This window comes from Eschrichtius robustus, chromosome 3 (assembly GCF_028021215.1).
Source record: "Eschrichtius robustus isolate mEscRob2 chromosome 3, mEscRob2.pri, whole genome shotgun sequence".
Classification (NCBI taxonomy): Eukaryota; Metazoa; Chordata; class Mammalia; order Artiodactyla; family Eschrichtiidae; genus Eschrichtius; species Eschrichtius robustus.
In genome coordinates this window covers 103,533,527-103,552,740 of record NC_090826.1, presented here as the reverse complement: position 1 = coordinate 103,552,740, position 19,214 = coordinate 103,533,527, and the positions used below count along the sequence as shown (strand labels likewise).

Here is a 19,214-nt window from a genome sequence, read left to right as displayed (position 1 = left end):
AGCAAGTTGTGTAGTATTGCTTATTATTCCTGCTAGAGAGGCTCAGTCTTTGGCTCACAGATGTCAGTGACAAAATCATGGCTGCAGGCAGTCTGCAAAGCAAGAAGCAAGAGCCACCAGGGAAAACAGGCAAGGGTCTGGGCAGGAGGGGCCACCTTTACGAGGATCTTAGGGAAAGCCACGTGGATAGGAGGGGAGAAAACACACAAATAAATACATTTCTAAATTCAGATTTAAATCCAGTTGGTGAGTCAGAGTTCCACCGTCCCATGAAAAACCTGAAAAGTTGTTAAAAAGTCAGAGCTTGGATTTTCTTTTTTTTTAAAAAAGTGAAAAGTGTATGTAAACATTATAAAGTAAACAACTGAAAGTAATTTTGAGGCTTCTATCGGAACATAGCTTAGGCTCTTTCTGGGGATATACTTGTGATTAGAAAAAAAAAAAGCCAAACTTTTAATCGTTTCTTTGTGTTATGCAGTGCAATTTCATCTGTGTGAATCGTGGCTGGGTCCTTCCATTCATACTAGTGTTTCTGGAGGGAACCTCTTCCAGAAGAACACTTAGTGGGGGCCCTATTTGGTACAACAAAAGAGTACATCTCACACTTTGAACAGGACACACATTCCAGCCAAGTTTATGCCCCTGGAAGGAAGGAGGCCCTTGGTACAACGCCCTGGGATTTCTCCCCACTTTGTACCAGCCCAGTGGACAGAGGGTGGGGCTAGGGGGGCGGGCGGTCAATGCCTTAACAGCCCCAGCCTTGAACTGCAACAGCAGTTTGAAAGGAAAAGGTACAGTGTATGAGCACGTGTCACCTTTCCTGCCACTGAGTGTCTGCCGTGACCCATCCGTGGTTTTACATACACCTGGGGCCACCTGGTCACGTCCAAAGCCAAGTACCCTTTCCTCCTACCACGGGCCTGTACTACAACAATCCTGAATCTTCTTTTAGGAGGCATGATAACTGCAAGGGTTCAAAGGGCACTGGCTGTTCCTAACACAGCACCTGTTTCTATTTCCTGTTTGCACAATCACCTGTGACCACCTCCTCTGGAGCGGCCCAGTTAGGAAATGGCATGCAGGAAACACCCAAATCTAGTGCTATCAAGGCCTCCTTCCCTTCCTCTAGTCATCCGTGCTCTGGTGGGGCGGACCTGCTGCCTGTCTTCCCGCCACAGATGCTAGGCCTGGGATTCATTTGTGCTGCTACCATTAGTGCAAAATCTAGTTTCTATCACGTGAGTGGTCCCCTCTGTGGGCGAAACCAAAAGGAAAAAATTCGGTGGAAACTTGCCTCCTGGGGGTGATTTGGTGATAAGTGCAGAACGAATCGTGGGTGACAGAGGGAGGGAAGTGGAGGGGAAGATGGTGGGCCCGAGGAGTCGTCGGCTGTCTGGCCCATTGTGACAAAGAGCCGCACATGAATGGCCATCATTTTGTATTACTTTATTGCTCAAAACAAACGAATCTTTCTCCCCTTTGGAAGAAAGAGCAGTATTAGATCCTTCAGAGCCAGGATAAAAGCACAGAGGACTGCAATGTGGGGCGTGAGTCACCAGTGAGGCTCAGGAAACCCCACTGGGATGCTTCCGAAAAGCCAGCGCTGTGCAGGGGGAGACACTTCGGGGAGCGGAAGATCTCTTTGGGTCCGTTGTCCTTCTCCTGGTATGAGGGATCAGGCAAAACGGACTGCTCTCAGATCTACTTTGTAGGCTGTTCACATGGCAATATAAATTGCTGGGTTTCCTTTGTCTTCCTAATAGGAAAGCAAACATACCACAGAGTATATACCCTTTCTCACTAACCCCCTGCAGGGGATTTTAAAAAGACTTGAAGGACTGAAAAGGTCATAGAAAATGCATGGTTCTTCCAGGTAATTTCTGATTCCGTGAAGTCAGTCTTGCAAGCAGCAATTCACCTCCACATTAAGGAGCCCACGCAGCCCACAAAGGATGTGGGGTGTCCGTGGTTCCCCCTGCAGACCCACAAGGCCTTTGCCTCTCACAAAGGGCGGGACAGAGAATAGAGGTGGCTTCTTCCGCCTGACACACCCCTGGCACCACTGACCCTCCGGGCACGAGCTCCAGACATCTAACTCCCAGGATCCCCCTTCTGCAATCCCCAGGGCCCCCTGAGGCACGGTGGCCTCCGAACTACGGAAGTGACTGTCTGTTCCTTTCCTTGTCCCCAACTTCCTCTTCCTTGCAGGCCTTCTTACTGCCTTGGACAGAGGTGGCTGTGCATTTTTCTTCATATGCATTCTTAAGGCTAAGGTGGCAAGATAAGGTGCTTGGTGGACAGCCAAATTCTCAATTCCAGGGCCATTTCAGCACTCGCACATAAAGCAGATACGAAAGAAATGGAAAGGGGGCAGAGAAGCAAAAAACCAAAAGAGAACAAAATGCATCTGGGCTCGATAGGAAGTTACGGACTGCAGGTTTAGATTTCAAATGTGGTCTAAACCCCCTGAAAATAGGGGGTGGGGGAGGGTAGTAAAAGCCACAAATTAGCCTTCGGCACTGGTCTGTGTTGTCCCTCGGCAGGGGTGGAGGGTCGCCTTTAGCAGCTCTCTCAGCACGTGCCTCCGATGCAGAAGCCGGCTCTCAAGCGGGGCCCTTCCGTTCTCACCCGAGACAAAGAACTCTGAACGCCTTCACCCCTTCCTCACCGCAACCCCTCGAAACAAAAGGTAGAAACACACACAAGCCAGAGATCTATAAACCAGTAGGAGAAAAAAATTAGACAGAGGTTAACCATTAAAAAGCCGCCGTCGGGAAAACACACACTCGATTGTTCTATCAGAAAGTGCCGTGGGAAGAAGAGCCGTGTGCTGGTAAACATGTCCGCGCTCAGAACTTGACATGCAGAAAAGAGAGAGCGCCGAGTCCCACCTGAGATTAGAGAGGACTGGTTTTTAGTGTAACACACATCACGTTAAAAGATCACTGTCCTCTTCTCCTCGACCGTCCCTGTGTCCCGGCCTTTCCCGGCCCCGGTTAGTCCATCTCCATGGACATGAGCCGGCGGCGCTCCCGCCTGGTCTCCTGGACCTCCTTCTTACAGCACCAGTGCGAGCTGCAGTACCCGATGAGGCAGGACAGGAGCCCGATGACCGTGGACAGGCCAACGCCGATCAGCAGCGGGTACTTGAGGGCGTTCAGCACTGGGAGGGAAAGACCAGAGGGAACGGGTCAGTGATGCGAGGGGGGGCCTCGGAGAAGACCGCCGCCTCCCCTCTCCATTGCCACGGCGTCTCCACCAGGGATCTGACCTCATGCATCCTGTACCCAGCACCTGGCGTGGTGCTTGAGACAAGAGTAGCTCGGCCATGCGTGTCCAAAAAATGAGCAAATGTCTCCCCACCCAGCTCTGTGCGGGAAGGCAGCGGAAAGCCAGAAAAAAAAAAAGATTCTCCTTCAATGTCTTTGAATGTCAACTTGCTTTTTAGGGTTTTGGCAGGAGACTGATTTTTAAAAGTCAGTATAAGGGCACCACACATTCGGCAGCAGATGCATCCTTAAAAAAACCATACATAAATCAATTCTATGCATCAGATAACTGAAGTGTACTAGGGGAGCTATTTTAAGTAACACTATAGTAAATTATCTAGCAAAGTGAATAATCACTCCCTACTTGTTTAGTAAATCTGAGTTTTCATATGGAGTGACTGCAAGCAAGACATTTCTAAGAGGCAAATATGGTATAAGTGACTAAGTTGCAGGAATGCACAAACACTGTTTAGATCCCACACCCTCAACTCCCACGTCCCCGTCCCCCAAAGTACCAGCACGCCTTGGGTGGAGGCTGGCACTGTGGTTGTTTGCCTGACATTTAATACAACAGCCCCAGGAGAGATTATCATCCCATTTAACAAGAGAGGAAACGAAGGATTAGAAAGGCTAAGGCACCTGTGGAAGAGCTGGGGTTCCAATTCCAGTCTCCGCCAAACTGACACATCATCAGCGTAAGACACTCAAAGGCTCCTACTTAATCCTTGGTGGCACCTGGACTTGAATTCTCTCCATGAGTGTTTGCAGTTAACGTTTACTCTGACACTTTTTGCAGAGAAGACATGTTTCTCATTAACCAAGGAACAACTGCCCACACTCTGGGAGGCCAGGGAGCAGAGTGGTGGGAAGGGGGCCCGCTGACCATGGCACTTTAGGCTGACCGTGGTGGTCAGTGTGGGCCAACGAGGCTGGGAGCTCCCCCTCCCATCCAGGAGGAAACCCCTTTACCAAGAAGCAGAACCAGTAGGAGGACAAGAGGGGCAGGAACACACCTGCAGCCCCTCCTAGAGACCTGGACCCACTCTCTTGATCTGGTCTCTGCCCCTGCCTGGCAGAATCTGTGCCAACCCGAGGACACAGCAAAGTGCGTGTGTACAGAATTTAGAGAAAGCATTGAAAATCTTTCCAGTAAGTCTTAAAAATCATTTCCCAGTGGTAGCTCCAGCACACACGATACCAAAGCTGGGAAAACAGCAAGGGCTGTGTGTGCTCTTTCTGGGTACAGGCCCGGGCCAGGCTAGAGAGAAAGCAGGCACATTCTTCACGGGGTGGGAACCTGGATCCCGTCAGCGGCGTCAGAGCATGGAGAGAAGACATTCCCCAAACACCAAGAGGGTTATTTGTGTGTCATTCTTACCATCCATCTTCACAGTTATAAAGATGGGCTTGGACTGGATCTCTGCCTCTTTCTGCCAGGAACCGGTGGGTGACTTCACCCACGGAGTCACGGAACAGTAGTAGTTGCCAAAGTCCTGGTCCTCGGAGCCATGCACTTGCAGCAAGAACTCTAGCATGCTCACGCGCTCCAGGCTGAGGCCGCTCTTCCAGTCTCTCTGGGCCGTGTTCACAATCCCCTTCCGATCCAGGGACGACAGGAGGACGGGAGCCTTGTCCAGGCCGAAGGAGTGCACCGCAAACCAGGACACGTCAAAGGCCATGTCGTCTATGGATGACCAAGCCACAACGCTGGGGTCAGTGCCACAGGCAGAAGTACCAAGTACGGCTAACATGCCCGTAACCTGACTGTGGGCCAGCACGGCTCTACGTGCCTTGGGTCTCCCCGAATCCTCTCAACAACCCCATGATGAAGGTACTGTCACACTTCCCACTCTGTGGCGGGACCAAATAACTGCGGTCACACAGCCAGGAGGTCACAGAGCGCGTGGCTTAACCCAAGAGTCCAGCTCCAGAATGCACCCTCTTCACCACGCCACTGCCACTACCCAGCTGAAGGAGCACAGCCCCAAACTGTCTCCTCCAGAGAACACGGGATGAAAGGTTGGTATGTGGTGACATCGAACGCTCTGTCTCCCAAAGAAAGCAGGGTCCTTTGGCATTTCAGGCAGAAGAACCCACGACAGGAAGGACACGAAAGTCGTAAGGAATGACATGGACATAAAGTGAATCGTACGAAATGGAGAGTTGTAAACAGTTTAGATTTTATTGTTCGCTGTGATTTTTTTTTCCCCCTGAAGTGCTTAAGTTCAAAACAAGAGGAAAAAAAATGTCAAGCTGAGAAAATTGAACACAGTTTAACAGTCCCAGAGAGTAATGCTGCGGAATCGTAAAGTACTCTGCAAAATTAAGGTTCTAACAGCCTCACATAAATTAATATGGGCATAAGAGAAAGACGGCTTTGGCACAAGTGGTAGTTCTCATAGAACGTGGAAATAGAGTGCACATCCTAAACCCCTGACCTCTTCTTCTGACTGCTACCAAGTGATACCAGCTGCGTCAGGTCTGAGAGTCACCCAGCAGGCAAGAAAGGACTGGGAGGTCACAAACACTGCTTTACCTTACATTCGCTTGATGGGGCTTTCTACACACATGTTAAATAACATAATTTTTGTTAAACAAAAAGTAACATCCATTTAGTAAAAATACACTAATAACCTCAAAAAGCACATTCTAAGGCAAATAAATTATATTCAGATTCTTACATATTAAAAAAGAATATAAGCAAAACTAGAAGCAAGAATTTTTTTTTTTGGCCATGCCACATGGCTTGCAGGATCCTAGTTCCCCAACCAGGGATCGAACCCTGCAGTGGAAACGTGGAGTCCTAACCACTGGACAGCCAGGGAAATCCACCAAAGCAAGAATTTCTAAAAAATTATTCAAATGATAATTCCTTTTCAACTCACTCTAAAAATGTTAAGGGCCACAGGCAAATCTCAACTCTACATATGTGATGTCAGCCCTCTACTCTGATGCACCAAAATATTATTTTTTCCTCCCCATCGACCCACCGTGGCCCTTGAGCACAACATTTGATTGTTCCGAGGGTGAGGGTCATCTCTTGCAAGAAGACCGACACCCTGAGGGCAGAGGGAGTGCGGTCAACGTCCTCACACCCTCACAGTGCCCAGGCAGAGTGGGCCCCCAGATCCCTCCCAGGTCCTCAGTGAAAACTAGCTCAGTGTTGCTGTCACCTGCAGGCGCCGGGTGGTTACTGAAGGCAAAGAGTCACAGCTGTGTCCCCGTTACTTGTGTCCAGACTCTAACCCCAGTCCCGCCGTGCCGTACAGTGTGGTGGCCAGGCTGCAGGGTCAGGTGACCCGGGCTAGAATCCCAGCACTGGCTCTTGTTAGCCTAGTGACCTGGGTGAGTCACTTAAGTTCACTGTGACTTAGTTTCCTTATCTGGAAAAGGAAATTGCAATAGCACCCACAGTTAGTTAGCTTTATAAAATGCTTAGAACAGCACCTGGAATATAGTAAGCGCTCAATAAAAGTTGGCCGCCATGAACATCCTTACCGCCACAGTTCAACACACACGTTCTGTACTAAGAGATGTTGTAACAGGAAGGGTACTGCCACCTGCAGCAGATGCTCCTGGTGCTCCGCCCCAAACAGCTGGAGCGCTGGGCCCCCAGATGCTGCAGGTGCTGGCTGCTAAGCGCTCACACCGGTACCCTTCTCCAGAGGACTGGCCTTAGCTGACAGAAGCCACCTCCTGGAGAGCCACCCCCGGAGGTGAAGAAACACGACCCCTCCCCAGCCATTCACTGTGGACAATGACTGACAAATTGGGGTGGGGGCGGGATATAAAAGCCCAGTCCCTTAGCTCAAGGAGGTCACACTCTGTGGTACGACCCATGTTCTGGAGCTCCCCACAGGGAGTTAGACTTGCTTTGAAGATCTCTGCCTGGCTTCTTTCCCTGCTCTATCCTGATTCCCTCACTCCCTCATCGTTTCCTCCTGAGGGCACATCTTCAATTAATCACTCGCACGCTTGTCTCAGGCTTTGCTTCTAGGGAACCTGACCTAAGGCACCACCTCTAAAGGGCCGTGGTCTGCCCCTGTCCCTCCCCCTGCCTTGGCACTCGGCCCACTTGGGCCACATGTCCTTTCCAGAAGAGAATTCCTTCACAGCCCACAGGATGCGAGAGGAAAAACGAAATTACGACTTGTGTTTAATTATTCAGAATCTTCCACCCATGCAGTGTAAGAGTGCAAAGTTCTGGAAAATTGTGATCTGCAAGATAACAGCTACCTATAGGTTTTGCAATTACACTGGAGGAAAAGACTTATATTAAGGGCACAGTTGGTGACCCATCAATTTACCGAGAAAGAGCATTTAAATGATTTATTTTTGTATATCTCTATAAATGAGCTTTTTAAATTTTTAAAAAAAATTTTTATAAATGAGCTTTAAGGGTAAAAATGGTATTACACTATTCCAACTTTGGAAAAGGATCTCCCCGCCCACCCCCCCTTCCTGGCAGTCTCCACAGAAGCGGTGGCTCAGTCAAGACCTAGGCCCCTCCTTCCTAACCCCCAGGACAGAGCTGACCCCTCTGTTGTTTTGGATGGGTTTTTTTCTTTTCCTTTCTTTACATCTTCCACAAACACTTCTCCTTTTTTCCTACCTCTAAAGCTCAACCACGTTCAAGTCCCCTATGAGAGTCAATTTCGGTATCAATCAACTCGTCCAGGGGTCAGTAAACTACAGCCTGCAGGTCCAATCCAGCCTACCACCTGTTTTTGTAAATAAAGTTTCACTGGAACACAGCCAGGCCCATCTGTTTACATTGCTCTCTTCGGCTGCTTTCCCTCTGCAACAGCAGAGTAGAGTAGCTGCTGTAGAGATCATCTGGCCCACAGAGCCAAAAATACTTTCTACCTGGGCCCTTTACAGGAAAGGTTTGCTGACCCTGAACTAGCCGCACCTGAACCTTCAGCTGGAGTCCCTGCAGTAGCCGGACCTCAGGGGATGGCGGCCCGAGCCCCTCTCCTGTTGGTCACGCCAGATCCAATACAGCCCACCCTCACTTGGCTGACAGCCTGCCCTTAACACAGAATGAAGACCTGCTTCCAGTTTCCACCCCAGGGACACACATCCAGTGGTCCCTGCACAGAACTCAGTGAACCCTGCACAATTTGGCCTTTTTGAGGCACAAATCTGTGTGAGGCCATGGCTCTGCTTATGATGGGGTGGGCAGTACAAAGACACCCAAGGTCAGAGCATGGGCATCCCCCAGGCAGTGAGTCAGGGTCTCCACGGGGTCTTTAGGAGAAGGCAGAGGTGGGTACAGTCCTGCTCAGCAACAGAGACACACCTACGTTCATTTAATGTCCTTTCAAACCCTGACGGTCTACGAGTGAGAAGAACAGCACCGGGTACTAAGGGGGCCAAGCAGAAAAAGTGTAAGGCTGCTGGCCCACAACTGTTAGGTATCCTGTTGGCAGTACTAGTATCTTCTGCAAAGAAAAGATTTACAAAGATTTCCTAAGAATTTAAACTACAATAGCTCCCCGTGGTTACTTGCTACTCATTTCCTCTGCTCTGTATTTCTTCAGAGTGTTAATTGCTATCTGATATTATATCATATGGTGATTTCTTTCTTGTTTGTCTCCTTAACTAGGCTGCAAGCTCCATGAGGGCAGACATGGTGCATTTTGATCACTCCTTTATTTCCAGCAACTAGAACAGCACCTGTTTATAGGAGTTCAATAAATAGCTGAATGAATGAATGAATGAATGAAAGACAAAAAGCGAGGGAGCCGGACTCTGCCTGTAGGTTGCAAACGAGCTTGAATCAGCCCCCGAAGCGGCCACTAGATCACCCTGAGAGCACATTCAAATGTCTGGTTGTGTTTCCAAATCGTCAAACAGATAGTTGCATCCATTCAACACATCCTTATTAAACACCTACTGAATACTGCCGAGCTAGGCAGTTGGGAATAAACAGCCAATCCAATCCCTGACCTCCACATCTGTGTAACATAGTGGGGATGATATGAGAAACACTTACAAAAAGAAATACGGAGAAGGGGAAGGATGGAGAGAAGTACCTGGATCCAGGGCTGCTCCTTCAACAGTGATGATACAAAACAATTTGATGAGATCTCCCCGGATGACTGATGGCGCGTCCGAGTGCACAGAGGCATTAAATATAGGACCTGGAAGAAAGCAATGCCACCTCATGATCGTCTTTCACACTTCTGTTTAAATCCTGTTCTTGGTGTGCAAATGGGCATCTAAATGTGGGATCCCCTTCCTTGGAACTGAGCTAGAAACTCACAAAATAGGTGTCCTAAGATTGCTTTCCTTCTATTCAGAGAGACATGTGCATTAAGTATTTGAGCTTCATCTTAAGGTTACAACCATGGTCTCATTTGAAGCCCACCCACCTCCCATCCTGGTACAGCCTGGGCTGTTTCTGGCTGCACATGGTTCACTTCCAGGCCAGAGTGGCTCAGAGGCCAGAGGGTTCAGGACTAAATCAGGGACGCTTTTGGTCCCGAAAGAGTGAGCAGCCTCATTGTGTTGGGTGCTGGCGACGGGCCCTGCTATTAAGAGGCTGAAATCCAGTAATGCCAACAATGACGACATTTCTATAAAGTATGGTGGGAGCACTGAAGGCGATTCATTCCAATCTGCTGTGAGAAACTGAAGAAACGTGGAAACTCCTTTTAAAAACTACCCAGGGACTTCCCTGGTGGCGCAGTGGTTAAGAATCCACCTGCCAATGCAGGGGACACGGGTTCGAGCCCTGGTCCGGGAAGATCCCACATGCCGCAGAGCAACTAAGCCCGTGCGCCACAACTACTGAGCCTGCGCTCTAGAGCCCGCGAGCCACAACTACTGAGCCCGCATGCCACAACTACTGAAGCCCGTGAGCCTAGAGCCCGTGCTCCGCAACAAGAGAAGCCACTGCAATGAGAAGCCTGCGCACCACAACGAAGAGTAGCCCCCGCTTGCCGCAACCAGAGAAAGCCCAGGCACAGCAACAAAGACACAATGCAGGGCTTCCCTGGTGGCGCAGTGGTTGAGAATCCGCCTGCCAATGCAGGGCACACGGGTTCGAGCCCTGGTCTGGGAAGATCCCACATGCCGCGGAGCAACTGGGCCCGTGAGCCACAACTACTGAGCCTGCGTGTCTGGAGCCTGTGCTCGGCAACAAGAGAGGCCGCGACAGTGAGAGGCCCGCGCACAGCGATGAAGAATGGTCCCCGCTCGCTGCAACTAGAGAAAGCCCCCACACAGAAACGAAGACCCAACACAGCCATAAATAAAAATAAGTAAATAAATAATTAAAAAAAAAAGACACAATGCAGCCAAAAATAAAAAGAAAAAATAAATAAATTTACAAAACTAAACAAATAAAAATAAAAATAAAAACTACTCCGATAGGATCTGTCTTGCATACCTTTCTGAAACTCTCACTTGATACCCAGTTTACTTTTATAAAAGACCCCTTTCCTTCTTCCAAAGGCCAGAGGATGTTTCTACACAAACCATGCTGACTCCTCATAGTATCATCGACTCACTGCAAGGCAGAGTTGTTCCAAGTTTCTAAGTTGTAAGGCAATGAGCATATGTATGAGCAAGAAAATGTGAAGAATTAAGTAAAAAGAATTTAGGGCTAGAAGTTAATAATATTTACCATAGAGTCAGTTGGATGCATTTGACTGTAGGCATAATTATTATTGTGCTATTTCATAACTAGGCACAAATAAATGGCTTACTAAATTTTAAAAAAAAGGTATGCCTTGTATGCAAGAAATCTGCAGCTCCAATCCCCTCCTTAGGCAGAGAGAAGGGCTAGGTACTGCATTCTGTTTTTAACCCCTTTACAGCTCACTTTTAGGTGAGAGTATTACATAGCTTTAGGCCAATCTGAGCCTAAGAGCTTAATATTTACCTTATGCCAATTCCTAATGTCTAGGAATAGGCAAACCTGAAGAAGATTCCAGAACACCAATGCTAGGGGATTTCCCTTGGGTTTTCTGGAAAGCAAAGATAGATGGCCCTGGACAATGATTCTGAAACTCACTAGAAGCTAAGAATACAGGTGTAACTACCTTTAAAATCATATTACCAGAAAGAAAAAGGTCCTTTTTGTTTTAACATCCAAAAGAAATGACTGTGAGAAAGAGAGTAAAAGGTCATATGAACCAATGAGGCAAAAAAATTGAAAAGGCTATACTTTCATTTCAACATGAATAGTAAGATGAATTCATCAGATGGCTTTCTTAACACCGAGTCCATGAGTAATCTGTGTTTTGCTGGGAGAAGGGTGAAGGATGGTTGTAGAACATGGAAACCTTGAGGCATTAGGCAGCCCTGGGCAGGCTCTGCTGAGTACTCAGATTCAGTCTAGGGCATGGAGAATGTAACAGAATGGCAGTCCCAGGACGTGGGGAATGGGATGAAAGCAAAAAGAACAAGGAAACTTTACCGACTTCTAGACATCACATCCTTCAATTAACTCGGCTCAGCCATGGTTCCCCTCTGGTCCCTACCACCCTGGATTTGCTCTGTTTATAGCAGTGAGGTGGGAAAGGATTAAGCCAGTTGCTCTGAGTTGGCTCAGTGGTAATGACTGGGGGAACTTCATGCCATATATGGTCATCCATGAGGACAGGTTAGTAGCGACCATGGTGAGCAATGGGGGCTGCATTTTTTTTTCTCTGACTAGAAATTTCATGGTTATAAATAGAACTATACTATGGGGCTTTCTTAAAGTATCCAGGCCCCTTCTAAGAGAACACAAGATAATAAAACACAAGGAGATCCTCATAGTGGATTTAGGTTCTTATTTAGTTAATTTGAAACAGTAGAGGAATTTGGACATATTTCCTTTACCTTATTTGGACAAATTTCCTTACCGAATTTGGACAAATTTCACTTTCTTTTCTTTATATTTCCAAAAAAAATCCAAAATGCCTTCTAGGTCACAAGTTACTGTTCTCATTTCCCCTCATGGCCGTGGGAACAACAGAGCATTTGTGCCATGCTCACCATGCAGACAAGGACCAGGGAAAAGGCCTGCATTGTGAACTAGTCACAGCAGTGGATTTCCTTCGAACGAAATGAACAACTCACTGTTAATGTGGGTCATTATCCCAGGCTTAGAAATATTTTTATTATGGTCAATTTCTGTGGTAATGCTGTTTTCTTGAGGGGATGTGTCTGGTTAACTTCACAGATGACAGACTACAGCACAGATAATTTAAGTGAACAACCAGAGTCACTACATGTCCCTGGATTCCTAGTCTGCAGAGTACATGGACCACTTAGCTTCTAAACACAAACATTGACACAAACCATGCTCCAACTCTCGCCCCTAAAAAAAGGCTGTAAATGAGAGTATTTTTGTGAAAGCCAAAACTACAGACTGTCTGCATGTCCGTCAATAGGATAATGGTTAACCAAATTCTAGCAGGTGTAGTCATTAAGGTTGGTATTTACCTAGAAATTTTTATTACATGGAAAATGCTTATCTTATAATGTTGGGGGAGGGCAGAAAGCAGGTCATAAAATTGCATATACAGCCTGATTTCAAAGTCATGAAGAAAACATGCAAGGGAAAAATTCTAGGAAGACGAATACCACCAATTAACAGTCTCTGGTAAGATTATGGGTGATTCTTCCTTGTATTTTACTGTATTTTCAAACTTCTCTGTTAAGGAGAAAAACTTTATTATTATTCTTTTAAAAGGCCAAAGTCTTTAACATCATCACATTTAAACCGTATTATTCCTCCTGATACTTTGAATCAGTAGAAGTTACAACTCAGGGACTTCCCTGGTGGCACAGTGGTTAAGAATCTGCCTGCTAATGCAGGGAACACAGGTTCAAGACCTGGTCCGGGAAGATCCCACATGCCACGGCCCGTGCGCCACAACTACTGAGCCTGCACTCTGGAGCCTGTGAGCCACAACTACTGAGCCTGCGAGCCACAACTACTGAGCCCGCGAGCCACAACTACTGAAGCCCATGTGCCTAGAGCCCGTGCTCCACCAAAAGAGAAGCCCACGCACCGCAACGAAGAGTAGCCCCCACTCACCGCAACTAGAGAAAGCCCACACGCAGCAACGAAGACCCAATGCAGTCAAAAATAATAAATAAATAAAATAAAATAAAATAAAGAAAAAAAAAAAAGAAGTTACAACTCAGTAAGACCCCTTGGGGAACACAGTCCGCATACCAAGAGGCAAGTGTCCTGAAAGCAGAGGACAGAAAGGTGGACACCCAGAGGAATCTCTTTGTTAACATGTGTTTTACCGTGTGCTGCTAATTTTTAGGAAGTAAAGGCTCTCAGTATCAAGTCAATGTTTTCTTGGAACTATTTGGGGCTATGGCATTGTGCTGGGTGCTGGATTTGATGGCAGCTCCTCTTAATTAAACTGTGAACTGGCCATGACAACTCCGTGGATTAAATAAAGCAAAAATCTTAGGCAGTCTATTCAACCTGTAAGTTAAAGTGATTTCATCTGTTATGCTGAGATTTAAAGAATTGAGAAATAGATTCAATTCCCATTCCTCATCTAGAAATACATACAAAAGATTTTATGTCTCCCCTCTTTCTCAAAACAGTTTTAGAGAAACATCAAATAACAAATGTAAAACAAATTGGAATAAAATCCTATAGATAATAAAACAGATACACAAATAAAGGGCAAAAACCATATAATCATCTGAATCTCAATAGTCACAGAAAAAGCACTTGACAACACCCAACACTTCATCATGATAAAAACACTCAACAGATTAGGAATGAAAGAAAACTTCCTCAACTCAATATCTGGTGTCTATGAAAAACCCACAGCTACCAAGATACTTAAGGGTAAAAGATACTTAATGGGGAAAGTTCCCCCTAAGATCAGGAACAAGACAAGGATGTCCACTTGTGCCACTACTATTCACCACTGTACTAGATTCTAGCCAGGGCAATTAGACAAGAAAAATAATTAGAAGGCATTTAGTAAAACTGAATAGAAGAAATAAAACTATCTCTATTTGTATCAATAGATGACATGATCCTATATTTAAAAACCCTAAGTAGTCAACAGAAAAAAAACTATTAGAACTAATAAACAAGTTCAGCAAGGTTGCAGGATACAAGACCAATTTATAAAAGTCGACTGTGTTTCTATACACTTGCAATGAACAAACTGCAAAGGAAATTAGGAAAGCAATTAATTTATGATAGTATCAAAAAGAATAAAATGCCTAGGATAAATTTAATGAAAGAAGTTCAACATCTGTACATTGAAAACTACAACCACCACTGACAGCAATTTTAAAAGACCCAAATAAGTGGAAAGACATCTCATGTTCATGGATTAGAAAACAATATTGTTAAATAGTAATACTCTCCAAACTGATCTACAGATTTGACACAATCCCTATCAAAGTCCCAGCTGTCTTTTCTGCAGAAATTAATGAATTGATCCTAAAATTCATCTGGAAATGCAAGGGACCCAGAATAGCCAAAACAATTTTGAAAAAGAACAAAGCTGGAAGGCGCACCCTGATTTCAAAACTTGGTAGAAAGCTATAGCAATTTAACAATGTGGTTCTGGTATAGGAAAAGACATAAGGATCAACAGAATAGAACTGAGAGTCCAGAAATAAACCCTTATATTCATGGTTAAATGATTTTTGACAAGTGTACCAAGACAAGTCAATGGGGGAAAGAACAGACTTTTCAACAAGTGGTGCCAGGACAACTAGGTATTCCCACGCAAAAGAATAAAGCTGAATCCCTTCTTCATACCACACACAAAAATTAACTCATAATGGATCATAGCCCTAAATGTAAGAGCTAAAACTGTAAAACTCTTAAAGGAAACCATAGGTGTAAATCTTCACAACCTTGGGTTAGGCAATGTTTTCTTAGATATGACACCAAAAACACAAGCAACAAAAAGAAAAAATAGATAAATTGGACTTCATCAAAATTAAAAACTTGGGTGCTTCAAAGGATACAATTAAGAAAGTGAAAAGACTACAGAGTAGGAGAAGATATTTTCAAATCACATATGTTGTTAAGGGACTTTTGTATTCAAACTATGAAAAGCTCTACTAGCCAACAATAAAAAGACAAATCAATTTAAAAATGGGCAAATGGTTTGAATAGACATTTCTCCAGAGAGGATACACATATGACCAATAACTATATGAAAAGCTGCTCAACATCAATAGTCATTAAGGAAATGCAAATTAAAACCACAGTGAAATACTACTTCACATCCACTAGGTTGGCTATAATAAAAATGATGGAAAATAATAACTAGTGAGAATGTGGAGAAATTGGAACCCTTACACACTGCTGGTGGGAATGTAAAATGGTGCAGCTGTTTTGGAAAACAATTTGGCAGTTCCTCAAAGAATTAAAGAGAGTTACCGTATGATCCAGCATCACTCTTAGGTGAGAAATGAAAACTTATGTCCACACAAAAACTTGTACGCTAATGTTTATGTCAGCATATTATTATTCATAATCGCCAAAAGGTGGAAACAATCTAAAGGTCCATCAACTGATGAACAGCTAAACAAAATGTGGTATATCCTCACACTGGAATATTATTCAGCCATAAAAAGGAATGAAGGATTGATACAAGATATAATGTGATGGACCTTGAAAACATTATGCTAAGCAAAAGAAGTCAGTCAAAAAAGCCAACGTATATGTTTCACATCATATGAAATGTCCAAAAAAGGCAAATCTATAAAGATAGAAAGGAGATTAGTGGTTGCCAGGGGCTAGGGGTAGAGAATAGAGGGAGTGACTACTAACGGGTACAGAATTTGCTTTCTGGAGTGATTGAAAAGTTCTAGAATTAGATTCTACTGATGGTTGTACAATATATATCTGTGAATATACTAAAAACCACTAAATTGACACTTGTAATGGGTGAATTTTATGGTACGTTAACCATATCTCAATAAAGCTATTATTAGAAAACAAACAAGCAGGTACACAACAAAAGAAGCGTGTGTTTCCTCTGCTCTTTCCAAATCTGAGGGTTTAAATCAATATTTACTCATTATTAATCTACATATTAATAGATTATTAGATGCCAGAAGATTATTTCATTATACACTATAAAAAGTTATAATCATACAAAATAATATTAATAGAAAACAAACTTTACTAAGGTATAGTTTACCTTTAATATAAACGGTAAAAATTAAGTTCAACAAGTATCTTGCATTCATTGTACTGATCAGTTAATACCTGAATCTTTACAGGTGGGTATGAATTTACACATTCAGAAACTTCCAACTGGATCCCAGGGCAGATTTAGTGAAAACATTCAGTATTAAACTCAAAAGTGATGATCCTTCACTTTGATATTCTAAATAAGATTGGGAATCAAAAACTTTTAAATCATCTACCTGCTGAAACACAGATACACACACAGATTTGTCAAAGGAGCTTAATGAATTTCACAGATAAATAAGAAACATTTCCATTTGAGAATATGTATGTATGCTATTTAAAAAAAGTGGAACTTTCCACCTTATAGCATAAAAACATTTTATTTACCAAAGATAAAATCATTCAGAATGGACACCAAAATGCTCATTTTAATTAACCCTCCCATAGGTGAACACCACTAATAGTTATTCTTAACAAAGCAGGTTGACAGATGTATTCACCCATACCACCACAGCTCTGGAGACTCGACTAATTGGAAATCTTTTTCTAGTCCAAAAGCAAGGTGAAGTATATCCCATAAGGTTGGGATACTCATCCCCTGTATGGAAATACTGCTCTGATAAGTTGGGCCAAGAACAGTACCCATCATCTTCAGTCCTAGGGACCTCAAAGAGTGAAAGCCATGGGCTGGATAAGACTTGGGTCGTAGCTTTGAATCTTCCACTCTTGGCAAGTCACTTAACCCCTCTGGAGGCTCAGTTCCTTCTTATCTTTATACTCCATCCACCATGTTCCCTGAAGGATTTGATATAGGTGTGTGTCAGTTGATCTATTTAAAAAAATGAGGGTAGTATGTTCACACAAAAATTTGTACAAATGTTCACAGCAGCATTATTCATAATAGTCAAGAACTGGAAACACTCAAATGTCCATTAGCTGATGAATGGATAAATAAAATGTGGTATATCCACACAATGGAATATTATTCAGTCATAAAAATGATGTGCTAATGAGAATTTATTTTGAGTTAAATGCTACAGTACAAAAAGAAGGGGATATGTGGTTTTTTGGTGTTTGAAGAATTTATTTTGCGTTAAATTGCTACAGTACAAAAAGAAGGGGATGTGTGGTTTTTTGGTGTTTGATTTTCTTAAAAAACAATAAGTAGTATTTGTAGTTGGGAGTTACATAGGTTTATGCAGATAGAGCAGTTTGCTATAGCCACCAAAAAAAAAAAAAATTTGTCTTGCCAACACGTCCCAAGCACTTTGGGATTCCTAAACTTATTTTCTCATATAGAAAATATATTTACTGGCATTGTTTTTGCACTTCTCAAGACAAAAATGGCATTAAGTAAAAGTTACATGTAAATTTGATTCACAGGTACTTAAAAACTTAAAAGCTGCAACTGAAAGAAAAGGTCCCCAGTATTCAGATAATTATATTTTCTTTTTCTGACTACATTATGGAGTTTATACCTCATTTATTTTATATATGTTTTCTTTAAAGCACTGTTCCTTTTGACACTAAAGTTTTCACTGCACTACATTTTTCATGTAACACCAAATCCAGGATTGCATTTTACAGTGCTTTTTCCCTCACACTGCTGCTTTAAAAAACAGCTAGCATTATGAATTTACAACATGCCAAAGATGACACAGAAACTACATTTATTTTTGTTCTTGTTAAAACTCTGTAAGCAACATTTATCAAGATATTGTGTTAAATTACTGGCATTCTCTAGGTACTAAATAAAAGGCTGCAACTCTCTAACATTAAAAAATATATATATATATATACATATGCATATATATATATAACAAAAAATTAAAGATAAATTGAAAAAAAGAATGAAGTTCTGATACATGTTGCAACATGGATGACTCTTGAAAACATCATGCTAAAGTGAAAAAAGATGGGATGCAGCAAAAGCAGTTCAAAGAGGGAAGTTTACAGCAATACAATCCTACCTCAAGAAACAAGAAACATCTCAAATAAACAATCTAACCTTACACCTAAAGCAATTAGAGAAAGAAGAACAAAAAAACCCCAAAGTTAGCAGAAGGAAAGAAATCATAAAGATCAGATCAGAAATAAATGAAAAAGAAATGAAGGAAACAATAGCAAAGATCAATAAAACTAAAAGCTGGTTCTTTGAGAAGATAAACAAAATTGATAAACCATTAGTCAGACTTATCAAGAAAAAAAGGGAGAAGACTCAAATCAATAGAATTAGAAATGAAAAAGGAGAAGTAACAACTGACACTGCAGAAATACAAAGGATCATGAGAGACTACTACAAACAACTAAATGCCAAAAAAATGGACAACCTGGAAGAAAGGGACAAATTCTTAGAAAAACACAACTTTCCGAGACTGAACCAGGAAGAAATAGAAAACATAAAAAGACCAATCACAAGCACTGAAATTGAAACTGTGATTAAAAATCTTCCAACAAACAAAAGCCCAGGACCAGATGGCTTCACAGGCGAATTCTATCCAACATTTAGAGAAGAGCTAACATCTATCCTTCTCAAACTCTTCCAAAATATAGCAAAGGGAGGAATACTCCCAAACTCATTCTACGAGGCCACCATCACCCTGATACCAAAACCAGACAAAGATGTCACAAAGAAAGAAAACTACAGGCCAATATCACTGAGGAACATAGATGCAAAAATCCTCAACAAAATACTAGCAAACAGAATCCAACAGCACATTAAAAGGACCATACACCATGATCAAGTGAGGTTTATCCCAGGAACGCAAGGTTTCTTCAATATACACAAATCAATCAATGTGATA

At 43.4% G+C, this 19,214-nt stretch overlaps 1 protein-coding gene across 1 annotated transcript in view; it reads right to left on the bottom strand.

Moving 5' to 3' along the window:
- Positions 1-1,425: 1,425 nt before the first annotated feature.
- Positions 1,426-19,214, bottom strand: part of PTGFRN (prostaglandin F2 receptor inhibitor) — a 76,848-nt gene continuing 59,059 nt past the window's right edge. The window contains exons 7-9 of the mRNA XM_068540583.1: positions 9,308-9,415; positions 4,648-4,953; positions 1,426-3,163 (exon numbers count right to left, since the gene is read on the bottom strand). Of these exons, the coding sequence (XP_068396684.1) occupies positions 2,997-3,163; positions 4,648-4,953; positions 9,308-9,415 (581 nt within the window). The 3' untranslated portion in view covers positions 1,426-2,996. The remainder of the gene's footprint in view (positions 3,164-4,647; positions 4,954-9,307; positions 9,416-19,214) is intronic.